Source organism: Gossypium raimondii, chromosome 5 (assembly GCF_025698545.1).
Source record: "Gossypium raimondii isolate GPD5lz chromosome 5, ASM2569854v1, whole genome shotgun sequence".
Classification (NCBI taxonomy): domain Eukaryota; kingdom Viridiplantae; phylum Streptophyta; class Magnoliopsida; order Malvales; family Malvaceae; genus Gossypium; species Gossypium raimondii.
This window is the reverse complement of record NC_068569.1, coordinates 24,208,877-24,227,966: the sequence shown is the minus strand read 5'-3', so window position 1 is coordinate 24,227,966 and position 19,090 is coordinate 24,208,877. Positions and strand designations below refer to the sequence as shown.

The window sequence follows — 19,090 nt, the reverse complement described above, 5'->3', positions numbered from 1 at the left end:
CATAAAATTTCCTTTACAAAAGTTATTTATCTATCAACAACCTTTCATTTTCTACCATAAATTTCAAAATTTCAGCATACTGATCCATGGAAAACTTTTAATACTTTGATAACTTTCCAAATTAATCCCCAAAATAGGTAGATTAGGTTACTACGATATCAAAAATATAAAAATTACTAAAAAACGAGACAAGAATTCATACCTAATTCAGCCAAAACAACTTGCTTGAACTCACTTTCTCTTAGCTAGGGTTTCCATGTATTTTAATTTGGGGAAGATGATGAAATAAGATGATATTAGGTTGTTCCCATATTTAATTAATTCAATTTCCAATTTAGTCCTTTTCTTTTTTCTAATTTTCCATGGATGAATCATCATAAATATCTACTAACTCCATTTAATGGCCTAATTTCCATATAATTACCTCAAAGTTCTATAGCTATTTAATCCTTTTAGCTACTAGAATTCAACTTTTGCGTTTCATGCAATTTGGTCCTTTCTATAATTAAACATGAAATCGGTAAAATTTTCTTATCGAAATTTTCGTACGTCATTCCTATCATAATGCAGACCATACAATAATATTAAAATAAATTTTCTTTCTAACTCGGATTTGTGGTCCCGAAATCACTGTTCTGATTTCATTGAAAACAGGTTGTTACATGGACATCACATATATAATAATAGTAATTACATGTTATTATTTACTATCATAAAATATTAATCCAAATTAAAAGTGATTTAACTTAGTTAAGGTTTATTGGGCTTTAGTTATTAAATAAAGTATGGGTAAAATATATGTAGATACTATAGTAACTAATTTCTAATTGATGGTGGGTTGATTAGAAATTAGGGTTAATGCACGAAACTTATATATTAGGGTTATGGTCCCCAAATTACACATGCGTAAATTTTCTAATATCTCATCTTTAAAAAAGAGAGAGTTACATTCTCTGAATTACTTGTGTGGTAATTTGAAAGATCAAAACCATAAGATTGAATATTTCAAGAAATCAATGGATTCAAGTACACTTCCGTATTTAGTTTTGTTATTGATGATTTAACATGATAGATCATGGTTAATAAAATTTTATATCGATATTGTTTTTACAGTTCTAACAAGTGGTACCAGAGCTCATCATGTTGAATCATTGAGCACGAATTGATTCTTTATTATTTTTGGATTGATTCGTTATTTTTAAATTTTATGGTTATGATATTTCAATTATATACTATGTTGAATCTTTGAGATACTTGATAAAAAATTTTGGGTTTTGATTATTTAAATTAAAATTTTAGGGTTTTATAAATATAAATTGATCTAACATTTTCATATACTATTAGAAGGATCAAAGTTTATGATTTATGCGGTTCTTGATTAACTTTTTAATCTTTCGTCCAATTGCACTGCCAATTGCCATTAATTTCGTTCCAATTTACTGCTGCTAAGTGTCGATCATCCCTCGAATTTGCTCCTTTTTGCTGTAATTTCAGCCATATTTGTTATACCAATCCATCTAAATATCAACTTCTTGGCGTTCTTAAAGTCGCTGCCATGCTCTTTGAAAGTCATTGTCGTGCCTTCATTTTTTGTTTCCATCTCCTTTAAAAAAGAAAAAAAACTTCAAATAATCATATAGTTTATACTATTGGATTACTAATTTTTTATGATTGTGATGTCATATGTATGCACATGTGGCCTAATGAACTTTTCTGGGCTATTATAGTGTATTTGATAAATATATTATTGTTGGGACTTTGGGTGGTCTACCTTATTTGTTCACTTCTTTTCTTACCCTTTTTTGCTTTTCTCTATGATTTGCATATGGTAAGTGAGTAATCAATATCAAACATGTTATTCATACTTTGGGAATTTGAGTTTTTGCTGGAATTTTTCTTTGGTTTCTTTTTTTTTGTTGACTTTTAATTATTAGTTCTGGTGATGTTTTTCTCTCAGAGCATGCTCTATTGCTATTAGTTTATTTGCATATTCCATGTTTTTCTTTTCTGGCAATTTTAATGTTGGATGCTTTAGTGTAAATCTAAACGAATTATGTTTTTTTAAGCATCAGTCATGACACTGTAATGATGGAATTGTCTAGTCGGCAAAAGGAATTGTTTTTGTTCTATGACTAATTCATCATTATTATTATTTAATTAAATTCGTCAAATTCAGGTTTTTGGTTCTGATGGTGGCATTAAGACAACCTTATTTTGAGTTATTTCGGAATTTATAAAGCAATAAAAAAATTAGTTTTGACCTTTAACTGTTATGAAAATTTTAAATTTAAATATTGGTATATTTATATGTATTTTAAAATAACTTAATTGAAATAATAAGTTGGCAAAGTGACCTCTGTTATTGAAATTATTTTGTTTTAAAATATGAAAGGTTGTGTGCATGTAACTTAAGTTACATTAATATTGATTGGCCTAAAGGAAGGTTAATATTTAACAAAATTACATGTGCAACTGTGGTAATAAACATGTGACGATTATTCATTTTACATGTAAGCAATAATTCGGTTTTAAATTTGAATATTGGTATAATGACATGTGATTGTAGAGTAATTAATATCTATAGGTGATCCAAGTGGGAGGTTGTTGAAAAATATAGGCATCACATATATAATAATAGTAATTACATGTTATTATTTATTATCATAAAAGATTAGCCCAAATTAAAAGTGGTCTAACTTGGTTAAGATTTATTGGGCTTTAGTTATTAAATAAAATATGGGTTAAATATGTGTAGATACTCTAGTAACTAATTTCTAATTGATGATGAGTTGATTAGAAATTAGGGTTAATGTAAAAGTTATATATTAGGGTTATGGTTCCCAAATTACACATATGTAACTTTTCTAATATCCATCTTTAGAAATAAATAAATAAAAAGAGCCACATTATCTGAATTATTTGTGTGCTAATTTTGAAGATCAAAATCACAATTTTACATTGAATATTGATAGATCTAGTAGCCAATAAAATCTAATAGAAAGAAGAAAAGGATAATGTACAAGGGAGAAGTAAAAAAATCTTGTATTGGTTGGTCGAGATAATTTTTAAAATTTATGGAGAAGTTAAAAGCGATTTAAATTGAATAAATAATTTTCAGGAAGAGCCAAAAGTATAATTTTTTTATTTCATCAATGCTAAAATTATTAAAAATGAACCCTAAATTTTTAAGAGGGACTAAAAGGGAAACTAAACCTTCTAGGAGCTAAAAGGGCCTCGTTTCATCCCCGATCATGTAACTACAATAGTAATATTAAAATATACTGTACGATGATCGTGATGTATTTTAAAAAATTGCATCATATTTAACAATTGTTAGGTGTAGTTGTAAGATATATTACATTCCCATAGAGATAATGTAGTTTCGAATTTGAAAAAAACATTGTTAAAAGAAACAATCACAAATTCCGAACTGAAAAGTAAAAAAACATGAAGAATAAAAGAAAATAAAATCAAATGGTATCCGTTACATATGTTATCAAAATTTTTATAACACTAATAAATATATCCAATCACATGTACTAATGAGATATTAACATTATTGGTGAAGATAAAAGTTCTGAATATTTGAGTCGATAAATTTGGGGTGCGTAAGTAACGTATGAACTTGATTCAATTTTTTGGTTTTATATTTATAATTGTATTGTATTTATAAATTATAAAATATATAATTAAAAAGATATAAATAAAACAAATAGAGGCAATACGTAACGTTGAGTGGAGCCAAATGACAGTCAAGATTTAGAAACTACCACTAGAGTAGCATAAAGAAAATTGGACCACACTGAATCAGTTATTTAGGCCGAGCCATCTGCTTTTATCCTTATTTAGTACACTCAAAAGCCTACTTTCAGCTTAGTTCATGTCAATCTTTCCAACCATTCGTTTTCCTCCACGTTTCCTTCTCTCCTTCTTCCACTTTTCTTATTCTCACTGCGTTCCACTCTTCCCTTCCCCTACTTCTTTCCCCCTCCCTTTAAACGTGGGTTTGGATGGGTGATACGTTTGAATTTGAATGAGTATATCACACCGCATTTAATTACTCATCTAAACTTACCTTAACTTAGAACACAATATCTATTATTTTTATTTCTCAATCCAATTTTCATATTTTAATTTTAAACCTTTTTTTTGTTATATACTATTATTTAAAATTTTGAATAGGTTTACACCAACTTTCAATTGAGTTTCGACTTAACTTAAAAATATATTATTATAATAAAATTTTATCCCGAAATACTTTTATTATCTTAACCTTATCATTTTAACCAAACACATAATTAATTTCTATATTGTTTTTTAATAAATTTGTTATATAAAATTTACAAAAATACAAATGAGATTAATTTAGAGATGCGATGTGATAGTTTCTCAACTCAACTTTTAATTATGTGGTTAAAATTTAATTTGTATGTATTTTAACGACGAAAAAGTTAATCATTACTATAAATTGAAAATACATTGATGACAAAAAAAAATTAAAATTTATACATAAAATATCTAAATTAAAATGAAAAAAAAAAGATATAAATCCATAAAAAATATGTATACACACAAATCATCAAATTTAATTTTATCTGATTTTTAGCTCCTTAAAAATCGACAATCCGTTGCGTCGCTATTCAGAGTCTTCATTCAAATCAAACCAGTACCCAACCTCACCGGATTTTTCTCTCTCACGGGATACTCCGCCGAACTTCACTCCAACGCCCAATTTCTTTGCTCAAAACGCCGTCGTTTTTTTTTCTGTCATTTTGTAACCGTCTCTGCAAATTGTTCTGCAGAAAAGAAAAGGAAATCTTTTGAAAAACGCCAATCCAAGAAAAAATAACAGTTACATGAAAAGCTTAACTGCAACCACCGTGCTCCGACGCGACGTCAGCCGTCGTCATTACTGGAATCTTCTAATTCTTTCATTTTATTAAATAAAAAGAAAAGCAAGTTCAATTCTATGCATCCTCTCTGTTGTATTTCCACCGTATCGGATCATTCCCCAGTCAAACCTTTACCCGACAACGTCGCCATGCCTCCTCATCCACCTGTAACTACCGTAACGACCACTTCCTCTTCCGGCTCTTCATTTAGATCCAACTCAGTTCGATCTACGGTCCAAATCCTGTGCCAGTCCGATCAAAATCAGAACAATCAACATCGCCGTAGTAGTAGCGTGGATTTGAATCGGATGAGCCAGAGAAATGGGACACCGTTGGGAAGAGAGGTTTCGAAGGCTCTGAATCTGGCTCCGGCTCCGGCTCCTCCGCCGCAAGTGGATGTGAAGATAAACAACATCGTGGGGAACGGAATATCGGGAGTGCTTTACAAATGGGTGAATTACGGGAAAGGTTGGAAACCGAGATGGTTCGTTTTGCAGGACGGAGTTTTATCATATTATAAAATCCACGGTCCTGATAAAATCGTCGTTAGCCAAGAAACGGAAAGAGGATCCAAAGTTATCGGCGAAGAATCTCTCCGTCTTATCTCCCGACATCGCAATTCCATTTCTCGTCATTCCCAAAACCGTCGGAAACCCTTTGGTGAAGTCCACCTAAAGGTTAAAAAATAGAAATATTAATGAATTAATGGAAAATAAAACAAAAACAAATTTGATTTGGTTTTTCAATTATTTGATTCTTGAATTTTTCTCAGGTTTCCTCTATAAGGGAGAGCAGATCAGATGATAAGAGATTCTCGATCTTCACCGGAACTAAGAGGCTTCATTTACGAGCCGAGGCTCGGGATGATCGGGTTGCGTGGGTGGAGGCGCTTCAGGCGGTTAAAGATATGTTTCCTAGGATGTCAAATAGCGAGCTCATGGCTCCGATGGACAATGTGGCGGTTTCAACTGAAAAGTTGAGGCAACGGCTGATGCAGGAAAGGGTAAACGAATTGGCTATCCAAGATAGTGAACAGATTATGAAGAGTGAATTCTCGGCATTGCAGAACCATCTAGTGTTGCTTAAACAGAAACAAAGTCTTCTCATTGATACCTTGCGTCAATTAGAGGTATGTGTTTATCTTAATTATAATACAATACCTATTCATTCAATTTGATTAAAACTTGATTGATTTTTTCAAAACAAATTCATTGATTTCCCTTTTTTTTTTTCTTCATAGAAATTATAAAGGGGTATGATATTTAGGATATCATGAAGGAATATTTTGATGATATTTTGCTTTTATAAGGGGGGGGGGGAGATTTTTTTTTTTTTTTGCGGTAGTGCCTCTTGCTAATACTCTGTTATAGAAGTTGAGAGGAGTCTGGTCTTATATGTCTCCATCTTTTTAGTTTATAAAATGTTGGTGGTGTTGTGGTTGATTCGAGATAAAATAAATGTCAATATAGCGAGACATTCGTTGTGGAACTTGTATGGCATTGATGGCGGTGACAGTAGCAGTTGTGCTGGTGGTTGGATCGGTGATATTTGGTGGTAGGCTATTTGATGGAGCAAATTAAATGTGATGTGTGTGGCCTTCAAGTAATCCGAAGGTTTTACTTCATACTGGAAGAATTTTAAAATTCCTCAACTTGCAGTTGATATAATTTAATTACATGTGAGCATTCTTTTGACCAAGCAGCATGAGTACAGATAAAATTTGTAATTCTTTTTTTGTTTTGGTTTTTTTTCTCGGGGGAGGGGGGAGGGAGGGGACTCTTTTATGGGGTGTCCTTTTCGTGTTGTTTTTCCTTGAGAATATCAACATGTACATGGAAAAGTAACTTAAAATTACTCTGCTCAAAGTACTTTCACTTCCTTTTTAACTTTCATGCAAATGTACTTGTGGAGAATTAAAAACTTAAAATTGCTTAATTTTCAGAATTAAAAACTTCTGAAACAAAGTTTTAATTCTCATTTTTGTCTTCTGCTAAGAAACTGCTATTTGTACTTTATTTTGTAGACAGAAAAAGTTGATCTGGAGAATACAGTGGTTGGTGAGAGCCAAAACAAGTTGATTGATCTAGGGGCTTCTTCTATGATAAGGCAAGACAAGTCCAGTGGTAAGATTCTAGGCATTGGAAGTACTTATTACAACTGCTGGTCCCTTAATTTATGCTGAACTATTTATTATGTTTTGGGATATGTGTGGTTGATGTTTATAATCAGTGCTCTCAACTTGCTATTGGTTCAGGAACTTTTTTTCTTTCAATTCTATCAGACATGTGCCTGAGTTTTACCTATACTTATTTGTAGACAACTTATAATGCTTTCTTTTTATGTTGTCAAAAGATGAGCTGGTTCATGTCTGTGCCTTTTCTTTGTTATTACTTGTTACTTGTTCTATTTTATAAGTTTATTTTCTTTCCATCAATTTGAAGTTGCTATTCTTGGCTCTTTGTCCCTTATGCGTTCTTTTATCCCTTTCTTATGCATCATTAAGTGCAGAGATAGACTTCCGGATAGGCTGGAGCAGGATTTAGAAATGGTCTCCAAGGTCTTTCTTCCGTTAAGGGGGAGTATATGACCATTGAGCCACAGCCGAAGCTTGGCCTTTCCTGGAGCTGACTTATTAAAATTGTTATAGAGCTTGTTGCTTAGTTATAGAAATTGCTTATACTGTCTTCTTCGTTCAAGTGCATGGCTTTCTTATATGTTTGGTTATGGAAATTGTTATTACTTAAATGTTTTCATAGTACTGCTTTCTTTTCTTAATTTTTTTTCTTTTCTCTTTGAATTCTTACTCAGAAGGAAGTTCAACCGACACAGATGATGATAATGAAAGAGTTGACGCTGCAGAAGAAGAAACTGATGAAGATGATCATACATTCTTTGACACTCGTGACATTTTGTCATCAAGTTCTTTCAGAAGCAATGGATCTGATCTCCGGACATCATCTTTTTCTTCTGATGATGAAGGTACTATTGCTGATGATTCTGAAGACAACATTGATCCTTACGTCAAATCTGTTGGAAGTAACTTTCCTAGCATTAAACGGCGAAAAAAGTTGCCTGACCCAGTTGAAAGGGAGAAAAGTGTAAGTCTTTGGTCAATGATCAAGGAGAATATTGGGAAAGACCTTACAAAAGTTTGTCTTCCTGTTTACTTCAATGAGCCTCTCTCTTCTCTTCAAAAGTGTTTTGAGGATCTGGAATATTCATATCTGCTTGATCGTGCATATGAATGGGGTAAAAGGGTGAGTATTTGAACTCCATATTATTTTATTTTAGAGAACAGAGCATTGGTTGCAAAATAAAATTTTCCTGCGCTTATATTTATCTGTAATCACATCACTTCTTTAACGTAGTCATAGTATACATGAGGGCTTTACCTGATTTTTCCCCATCATTTCTCTCTTTCACACCTATTTTATACTTGACTGTGCAAAAGGCTAGTTGCTATGCTTTTAGCAGTTCATTCCCTTAATAAACTTTGACAATCTGGATTTTTGGTGAGATTCCCTGGGACTCATAATTTCCCCTCAAAAATTTGCAGGGAAATAACCTAATGAGAATTCTTAATGTGGCTGCATTTGCTGTGTCTGGATATTCTTCAACAGAAGGAAGAATTTGCAAACCCTTTAATCCATTATTAGGAGAAACATATGAGGCTGACTTCCCAGATAAAGGTGTACGCTTCTTCTCAGAGAAGGTTTGGCTGTATTTGAGATATAGTCTATCCTTGTTTTCTACTTTCTGTTTTTCTGCATTTACACATCATTATTCAAAATTTAAAGCATATTAATCTTGCTTTAAAGGCCAAACCTTTGACTGAAGAATAGGCCTGGTTCATTTGACCTCCCTATTGCTTTATTAAATTCAATATTCATAGAACATCAAAACCTTTTTTGCTTGTATATTTCATGCATTAAAATATTTTCCTTAATTTTGACTTTGCACATTCTATTTGGTTCGTTTTACCTGGTTAGTACAGTGATATGTGGTTGAAACAAGTTTGCCACGCCTGATGCCAAATTTGCTGTACTGCATGAGCTGTGCAAGTTTAGTATATTATTGATCCTTTGGTTCACAGAAAGGCAGAGCTAGGATTTCCTGTTTTAGCTTGCTTCTCTTTGATTGTTCTTCTGTCACTTCCTTTTCTTTTTCTGGTCTTAATACCAATCCAAAAAGTTGCAACCTTGTTTTGGATGCAACTGGAGTAGAGCTAATATATAGGGTGGTAAGGAATAAGGTAGCATATTTATTCAATCATCACCTAAAATGATATTGTTTGGGTGGCCAACCATAAACAAATTTGTGTAAGGGGAAACAGGAGTGTGTGCTAAAGATTTTGAATCTCATAATTTACAAGTGTAGTTAATAGACGATCTTAAATATTAACTTATGCATTTAGGTGTTAATAACTGGGAATATTAATAGGCTTCAGTATCATTTATAGTATCCGTACGGGCAAAAGAAAAGCACACTGCTTGCTATTTTTTTTTTCAGTTCATTTCTTTGTCCTTTTTTAATTTGTTTCTGCTTTAATGCTATCCACGAAGTTGCTGATAGTTATTCCATTTTTGGTGTCAGGTCAGTCATCATCCTATGATTGTAGCATGTCATTGTCAGGGTACAGGATGGAAGTTGTGGGGTGATAGCAATTTAAAGAGCAAATTTTGGGGTCGCTCAATTCAGCTAGATCCTGTGGGTGTGTTGACCTTGGAGTTTGATGATGGAGACGTGTTCAAGTGGAGTAAGGTATAACTCCAAAATTTAAGAACGATTAGGCGTATGTGTTGTAACCAAACTTAAATGGATTTTCTTTTGCCAGGTGACAACATCAATATACAATCTCATACTGGGAAAGTTGTACTGTGATCACTATGGTACTATGCGAATAGAGGGGAATCGTGACTATTCATGTAAGCTGAAATTCAAGGAGCAGTCTATCATAGATAGAAACCCTCACCAGGTGATCTTTCATCTTCCTAAAAATAATCAATTTACTAAATATATCAAATTGTTTTAATAGAGTTATGTTATTGTTCTATCATCCTCTTTTTAACCATCATAAGCATTTATCAGTTTATAAAACTTTATTGCATTCCAGGTACATGGTGGAGTTCAAGATAGAAATGGAAAGACAGTGGCTACATTATTTGGAAAATGGGATGAGAGCATGCATTATGCGAATGGAGATTGTTCTGCAAAGGGAAAAGGACAGGACTCTTTGTCAGAAACCCATCTGCTCTGGAAGCGGAGCAAGCCTCCTAAATACTCCACCAGATATAACTTAACACGTTTTGCCATCACATTGAATGAGCTCACTCCTGGTCTGAAGGTGATTGTTATAATAGTTTCGATTGGATTAAAACTAGGCAGCTGTCTAATGCCTTAAATATATTTCATTGCATTTTTGGGCTATCCCTACAATTCCTGAATTACATCTAATACCTTGATGGTTTTTGTGAATTGATGATTTATATTTGATTTTTGGTAATGAAATTTTGGTCCTAAAGATCAAATTAGTTTGTCCATTTGAAACTATAGGAATTAAATGGAATGATTTTGAAACCGATGCACCAACTAGGTACCCTCAGAATTGCTTGCAGTAATCGGCATGTTGATTTCAATCTCCTTAATGTACACAGGAAAAGTTGCCTCCTACAGATTCAAGGCTGAGACCTGATCAAAGGTATCTGGAAAACGGGGAGTATGAAATGGCAAATTCAGAGAAGCTGCGGTTGGAGCAGCGGCAACGACAGGTAAGTTTTAGTTTTCTTTTCTGCAACAAATTCCATGTATCAATGAAGCAAATTGGCTAGGGAAGAGTTATAGAGCCCATGAACTATTGATTTATAATTACATGTAGATGTTATGTGGGTTAGGAACTTGGTTTTGTTCTTCCAAAAACCGTAGTTGTGATTTACTCATTCCAAGATTTAGACTCCTAGTTGAGGATAATATAAAAAGCTCAACTAAGAGCATTTCAAGGCTTTATAAAACTAACCTGCAGATGCCACCAATGTAGTGAAAACATAAACCATGAGTGGTGCATACAGCTAGAAATAACATCAATCTTAAGTTATTAAATACCCTACTGAGGATTTCACCGAAACCCAGGTTTTCTTTTCTTGGTTGCTTTATGGTTAAAGGATTTAGCAGTTAAAGTATACATATAGGCAGTCATACTATAGCCAAAAGTACAGTTTAATCATGTACCATAGAACTGAATAATTTAATCATTGTGCACTTGATTTTGGTGCAAACAAGTAAACTTGAATTAATGAAAAACCATCGAAGTGTTGATATGGACTTCTGAAATGTTATAACACTGAGCTGCGTATAGAACTTAAGTAGTAGAAGAACTCATTCTCTTAAAGAACGTATGCATTGTGGGATTTCAACTCATATACTTCGTTAGATTTTAGAAGTCTACCATTTAGACGGTTTCTCATTAACACTGATATCAATGTTATTTGTTTGCATCAAATCTCAGAAATACAAAGAATAAAAACTAATTGTACTTTTGATTATACTACTGGATTTAGCAAATACTTTTGAAGGTTGTTTTATGTCTAATTGGGGTTTCTGTTTTCAAATCGAATTCAGGCTCGGAACATGCAAGAGAGAGGTTGGAAGCCAAGGTGGTTTGCAAAGGATAAAAACAGTGATTCATATCGATTTATTGGTGGATATTGGGAGGCTAGAGAGCAAGGGAAATGGGATTCATGTCCTGATATTTTTGGCCAAATCCCTTCTGATCATCCCCTTGACTAAATTAAAAATCCTTATTTTTTTCCTTGTTGATTCTTCTTCAATTTTTTTCACCAGATGTGCTGGGGCACGCATCAACTGGGCCAAATCATTTTCGGGTTGCCCCGACAACAAGAATGTAAGTTTTTAGATTAAAAAGTTTATTAAGAAAATAATAGATTATTGGTTTTTTTCCATCCTTTTGCTTCTGGATTCATATTTGGTGATGTGATAACAAGTTGTGATCCATGAGATTTAAGGAAAAGAATTACACAGCGACTGCGTTTTAGTTTCTCAAACAAAAACGACAACTAATAAAAAATATAAATTTGGAACTTGGTAATTTTGACATAAAATGTTTCTGACAAGCCTGTGGATTAACAACAGAGACCCGACCACCAGTGTTTTTATGTACTTGAATGATTCGTCTCTGTCTGAAGTTGTTTTAATACGTCCATTTTATTTTTACACGCATATGTTGGGGAAATTGAATTTACTTGTTTCTTTAAGTGTGAAAACTACTAAAGGCAAAAATAGTAGACGGATGGAAATGAAATGTTAGATGATTTGTATATTAAATCGTCGAATGAGGAAATTTTATTTTGTTTTTGAGAAATATATATATATATATATTGTTTGTGGAATTTTATACATGTAATATTTATTTTATACTCACATGTCACCCTTCAATACTATTTGTAAAAGTTAAAATTCCATTAAAAGTGTTATTTTTATTGAAAAGAAAATGTCGGATCAATTCAAAGCTTAAATTTAATTATATTAATAAATCCGCCATTAAGTATAAATAATATAAAACTTTTATGTAAATTAACTTAAATTTTACAATAAAATACATATTCTCTTTCCCCATCAAATGTTTAAATTTCCAAATAAGAGAAATATATATATAACGAGAAAATCCACTATGGAGCCTTTTGAAACCTTATGCAATGGGAAAAGGGTTTTAAAATTTTTAATGTTCTTTTCTCAACATATTTTATGATTAGTTTTCAAAATATATATTTTTAATACTGAACAATTTTAGATGTTATAGTGTCAACGATTCATTGCAAAATCTAACTTCCATTGTTTGGGACTGTGACATGAGGTGTCAACTCCTTAAACTCGATATTCAAGATGTTCCGGTTATGGTCATTTTTATGGATGTCTTACGTAATATGGTATTTCAATTAATATGAGTTTAACCTTAACCGGCATGAGTTCGACATTTGTACATGTTGAAATAAGAGTTTAGATTTTACCCATTTAATTTTTTCCGAACTTTATGAATCTTTTTTTTTTAATCTTATCATTATATACATTTCAACATTAAAACAATCAAAATACTTTAAACATTTTCAATCACTCTTTACTACAACTCAATTTTTCGTGTAAATGTTTTTATGACGAATGTTATATATAAGTATTATAAAATTTCTTGAATATGTTATATATTATGTTATTTTTATTACTATTTCAGTATTTCCTTTGTTGAATGATATGTTATTAACAACTATTGAGTTTGTGAACATTATCTTTCTAATGCTAGTAATTAATATATTACAATCTTAATAGATAAGGTGGCCAATTGATTTATTGTCCTAGTTGATTATAATGATCAACTATTTCGATTTCAATCAATCTTTGATTAACATTTGGAACAAATGAAAAAATTGATTTGGAGGAAAATCCAAATTAGAGATACCAAGAGGACATCAAGTCTGAAGTTGAGATTTTTTGGGTCTATCAAAGGAGGACTTGAGTATTATGAGGTGGCCCTTAGTGATGAAATGTCGAGACATTTGTATACTGGCAAAGTGACAATATTGCGATCAACTTGTGTGCAGAGAGCTTGAACATGTTAGCAACGAGTTTTAGTGTCGAGAAAATATGAAAAAAAATCTTTAGCTCATATTGTATCATCAAAATTGTCAATGAATTTGGATAACAAACAAAAATTCAGGACTCAATGATGATCCACAAATAAACGAGTTGCATCAAATGATGATGAATTCATCATTGTTGGTTGTTTTTGAACCGATCACAGAGTATCATCTAGAGATGCCTTTAATATATGGAAGGAACATTCTGCAATAAGAACAGGCCAAAATGAAGTCGAGTTGTCTACCTCTAGTAAGATGCAGTTGCCATTAGATGCTTTCCTGGATCCCAAATATCATGATGATGAGGTTGAAGAAACTAAAGATTTCACTAAACCTGAAGCCAAGTCGAAATTGAAGTCATAACCGAAGATGGCAATGATTTTGAGGCTAAAGACATTTCAATGACTGTTGTCTGAAAAAAGTGAAATTTTCTTATATATCAGACTCCCATCTTTTTACCAAACCATTAACACTGATACACTTTAGGGCATCAATTTCCTGATATGCCCATGAAATCCTGTATTTGAATTTCCTTATGGTTGAATATAGTGTGCATTTTGAGTTGGCTTACAATGTGCATCGAAAGAACTACAACCTCAAAAGTGTCGGTAAATTTGAAAGTGACTGAATCTACGCCAACCATATATGAAAGCAAATCGTAATGTTTAGCACAACCTGAAAGTGTGCCACCCGAGAAACAATTATGAAGAACAAAGAACTTTGGGAATTTTAAAAATATATTGGCATGTATACATGCATGATCTTCAAAGATTAGACTCTAACATAATTTGCGACAGTATCATTGGGTTAGTCGTAGTAAATTTGGTGACATCTATTTTAGTTTTGATAGTTGATGTGGAAACCCTTTTTTAGAAATCGACTTTTATTTTAAAACGAACGAAATTGGAGTTGCCACCAATCCTTTTTAATTAGGTGTGATCGGATCACCTCGAAACTTTGTCATTTTAATAAAATGTTAGATTTATTAAAATTATTTTCATCTACAAAAATCCAAGAAATGGGTTCGGGGGTTGGTTATGTATGAGGAAGGATTAACACCCTCATAACACCCAAAATTGTACCTAATTGATTACTTGATGTCTTAGTGTCAAGAAGTGAAAATTTGAAGAGAATTTAAATCACAATCCCTCTTTGCGTAATGTTATTTGATTAAAATATCGCTTAACTAATTAAAACTTATGTAAAAGGCCTTCTTATCTCAACATAACCAAAACGAAAAGGTCATGCCCCGTATGGTAGGGCACGACATCTCAAATCCTCGAAAATAAGATTGCTCATTATTTAATTATTATTTAAATCTTATGTGTTTTTAGTTTTAAAAAAGGATGTTCGGTTATTTAAGTTCAAAGAGAAAATCGAACCCCGTAAGTTAGGGTACAACTTCTCGAATTTCTAAATAGAGAACATTGATTTGGTTTTAAAAATTTCTTTTTTCATGCATCGAGTAACAATGAATGTTGTCGAAACCGTTTTTTGAAAACAAAAATTTAAGTTGTCGATTTAAAAAAAAAATAAAACTGGAGTCGCCACCGATCCTTTATTAAGGTGTGACCGGCCCACCTCAAAAATCATTTTGGTCTGCGAATTTTGAAAACAGGTTCGGGAGTCAGTTACACACGAGGAAGGGTTAGCACCCTCGTAACGCCCAAAATCGGTACCAAATTGACTATTTAATGTCTTTGTGTCGAAAGTTAAAAAAGATTTTAAAATAAGCTTGAATGATGGAATTTGAAAAAGGATAATCAATTGTTCAAGTCATGTAAAGAAATCGAGTCCCAATACGTTAGGGTACAATTCCTCATAATCCCCGAACTTTGAATATCACTTTTATTTTATGTGAAAATCTTCATTTTGAGAAAGTAATATGCCCCACCCAATACGTTAGAGGCAACAAGTTAAGTTCCCAAAATGATTTTTATACTCATGCATTTTGAATAAAGAATATTCTCGGTTATTTAAGATTAACAAAGAAAATCAGAACCCAATACGTTAGGGCTTAATTTCCCTCGAAAATCCCAAACTTGAATATTACTTTTATTCAAAAAACCTTTGAATCAAGAAAATAACTTGATGTATGGTTAAAACCAAACTATATTTTCAAAAGGGAATGTTAAAAATTAATGTACAATATGATACAAAACTTTAATGTAAAACATATATGAATATGTATTTACAATACATATACAAGTACAATATACAAGCAAATTCGAAAATATGAGTGGGCATACTTAACACATAAATATAAGTGTACATATAAAAGGTAAGTGAAGAAATATATACAACAAACTTATAATAATTTCTAAAAATATGCATGTATATATGTAATGAAAACTGTACAAATAAAATAAAACATGTAGATGTGTATACATTTTCAAAAAGTAAGAAAAATGTATTAATATATATATATATATAAAATATAAAGTATAATAAAGTAAAAATAAAAATAAAAAAATGAAAATGTATGTATATGCGTATATATTTACAAAATAGAAAAATAAAATGTATAAGTATATGTACATATATTCACAAAGTATGTATATATAAATATATATTTATGAAAATAAAACGATATCTGAGATGTATATAAATTATTAAGTACATAGAAAAGAATATAAAATATGGATATATAAAATTAAAATATATGTGTGTATAAATATATATATATATATATATATATATATATATATATATATGAATGTAAAAAAAATCAAAGTATATGTATATACATTTACTAAAGGAATAAAGAGGAAAAAAAGTATATATATACTAAAATGTTTGTATGTACAAAATATATGTATGTATTTATAAAAGTTTAAATATATATATGTATAAAACTTTGCAAATAAATAATAATAACATATAACATATATAAAACATTTAAAATATATACAATATATATATATATAAATATTATAAAATGCAGGTGCGTGCATATAGGTAGATAATAAAAATAATTAAAAGATGGACCAAAACGAATTAAAAATTAAAATAAGGGAGAAAATCCGCAATAAACAAAACACCCAAATCGAACGCTCGAGCAACAACTGGGGACTGAAGGAAATTAATCCCACCCCAAAACAGCTGTGACGTGGGACCGAATTAAACAAAAATTAAAATCTGCGACCCAATTTAAAAAAGGATAAAATCGGATTTAATTGAAACGCATCGCAAAAGAAGGGGACCAAACGCGCAAATATACCACTAAGGGGTAGGACACGCGGACCCTGCCTGCGGGTCGGGTCAACGCGCGGACCCTACCCCTGAAAACGGCACCGTTTCAGTGATGCTATTTAAAACTGTTTTCTAACAAAAAAAACATTTGAAACAGAATGAAAAAAATTTTAAAAACCCCAAATGCTCGCTAGGGTTTTCAATCCCTAGCCCTTTCTTGCATTGTTCATCACCTCCCACCCAAAGCTCGATGACGGCGGAGATGGTGGTGGCTCGACGACCTCGCCGAATAGGTAACCTTTTTCTTTCTTTTTTTTTTTGTTATTTTAGGTGAAACAAAATGAAAATAAAAGAAAATAAAAAAAATAAAAAAAATGAACAGAAATAAACGATGAACACTACCAAAGTAAAAAAAAAACCTTGAAAAAAAGCAAGTTTGATCATATTTCCCTCTATTTTCTTGTCTCCTTTACACTAAAATCCCCCGTTTACATGATTTAAATCGGCCTTTAAATAGCGAAAAAGACAATAAAATAAACAAAAATCCTATCTTCAATATTCGTTCGTTTTTTTATTGTTACTCATTATTCTTTGCGTTGTCGTCCCTTTTTTCGCATGGTCCGGTGGCCGTGGAGTCGCGCGTCACGTGGAGGCGCGATTCTCGGAGGGGACCCTGGCCCCGAGACATGCAGCGATTGGAATACTGGCGGCCGTCACTAGGGTTTCCTGACCCTGTCTCTGTTGTTGATTTCGGGCTTGGGATAATTTGGGCTAATAATTGGGCTTTGTAAAAAGACTGGACCTCATTTATTTTTTATTTGGGTTTATGCATACGGGCCCGGGTAAATTGGGCTTATTACAAATGTAACATTTAAAAAGATGTGCATTTAACTTATTTGGGCATAGTATAAAAGTAGACAAATATATTTAAACATTATACATGGTATAGTGATAGCAAAATAATATAAAATAGTCATGTGGGTAAAACATCTATATTAGAATGATAAATAATAAATAGATTAATAAATACCATAATAATAATGCAACTATAATAATAAATAAAATATTAATTCATAATAGCATAGTCATATCATTATCATAATACCAAAATAAATAAATAAATAAAATATGTAATAACTACATAAAATGCATAAATTAAAAAAATATATAAACAACATAAGTTTTAAGTGCTAAAAATAAAAACAGTAATTAAAGGGGTGAAATTAAATACATGAATGATTAAATTGAAATTTAGATAAAATTTAAAGTATGAATTATATAAAATAAATAAATAAAGCAAAATAAAGGACTAAAATAGAACATGTGAAAAGGAATAGGGACCAAATGGGTAATTATTCCAAACCCCAGTACACGAGCTGTTTCCAAGAATGACCAATGGTCAGAGGACCAAAATAAAAAAAATCAAAATTAAGTGGTATAATTTTTTTAAAAAAAGAAAAAGACTAGAAGTAAGACCGTATTGAAAAGCACTTAAAAGGCGAAAGGAGTAGGGCAGCAATTAGACCCTTGTCATGAAAACATGCGGATTCCAAGGGATCTGGATCGAATCAGGCTTGAAACGACTTTGTTTTGAGACTTCTGAAACCTGGCCAAAACGACACCGTTTGGTAATGCCTATATAAGCTTCTTCTTTTTTTAATTCATTTCAGATTCGATTTGAAAAAAAAAAACTTTAAGCCTTCTTCTTTTTTTCTCTCAACCCTCCTCTATCCGACCTTGGTGTCAATGAGTCTCCTTCGTGGCCACCGATCATCGGCGACGGAGACTGCCGCATCCGGTGGCCAGAGATTGTAAAAAGTTACCTTTTTTGTCCCTGTCTTCTGGGGAACCTGAATTTGGGGTCAAAATTCCTAGATCCGGTCAATGTTCAACAATAGAAATGGACCATTTCGGTCCCTGGTCATCCTTTGACGCGGCCTTCCAAGCCAAAGGAGATACTGACGACGGCGAAAAAGGTAAAAAAAACTTATTTCTTTATTTTTATATATGCGTGATTCAAAAAACAATAATAATAACAAAGAAGAAACTACCTTCTATTTGAACTATTGCAATTTCTATTCTCTCTTATGCTTGTTCTGTCAAAATACAATATGTTCATTAGGCTTTTATAGCTGATTGATTACAATATTTGTTTTTTTTTTGTTTTTGCTTTTCTGCTTCTGTTTTTGTCTCTTTCTTTCTTCTTTGCAGGTATCCATGACAAAGTCAACGACGCTGGCTTGCCATTTTGGTGAAAGGGACAGAAGAGGCATCAGACCTTGGGTGACGAGCTTGCTAACGAGGCGGAGGCTGCGGCACGGATGGCTTTAGGGTTCTAGGTTTTCATGCTTGGTTTTTTTAGGT

General features: G+C 32.0%; 1 protein-coding gene across 2 annotated transcripts; it reads left to right on the top strand.

The window, feature by feature from the left end:
* Positions 1–4,613: 4,613 nt before the first annotated feature.
* LOC105770216 (oxysterol-binding protein-related protein 1C) lies at positions 4,614–11,848 on the top strand. Of its 2 annotated transcripts, none has more exons than XM_012591314.2 (10): positions 4,614–5,569; positions 5,665–6,021; positions 6,916–7,015; positions 7,704–8,149; positions 8,449–8,604; positions 9,486–9,653; positions 9,727–9,867; positions 10,006–10,236; positions 10,547–10,660; positions 11,508–11,848. In XM_012591314.2, exons 1-10 carry the CDS (start codon positions 4,970–4,972, stop codon positions 11,673–11,675), a joined length of 2,481 nt encoding a protein of 826 aa, XP_012446768.1. In that variant the 5' UTR covers positions 4,614–4,969; the 3' UTR covers positions 11,676–11,848. The 2 variants fall into 2 exon arrangements, with proteins under 2 accessions (XP_012446768.1, XP_012446767.1); XM_012591313.2 differs by having other exon boundaries at positions 7,701–8,149.
* Positions 11,849–19,090: the final 7,242 nt, after the last annotated feature.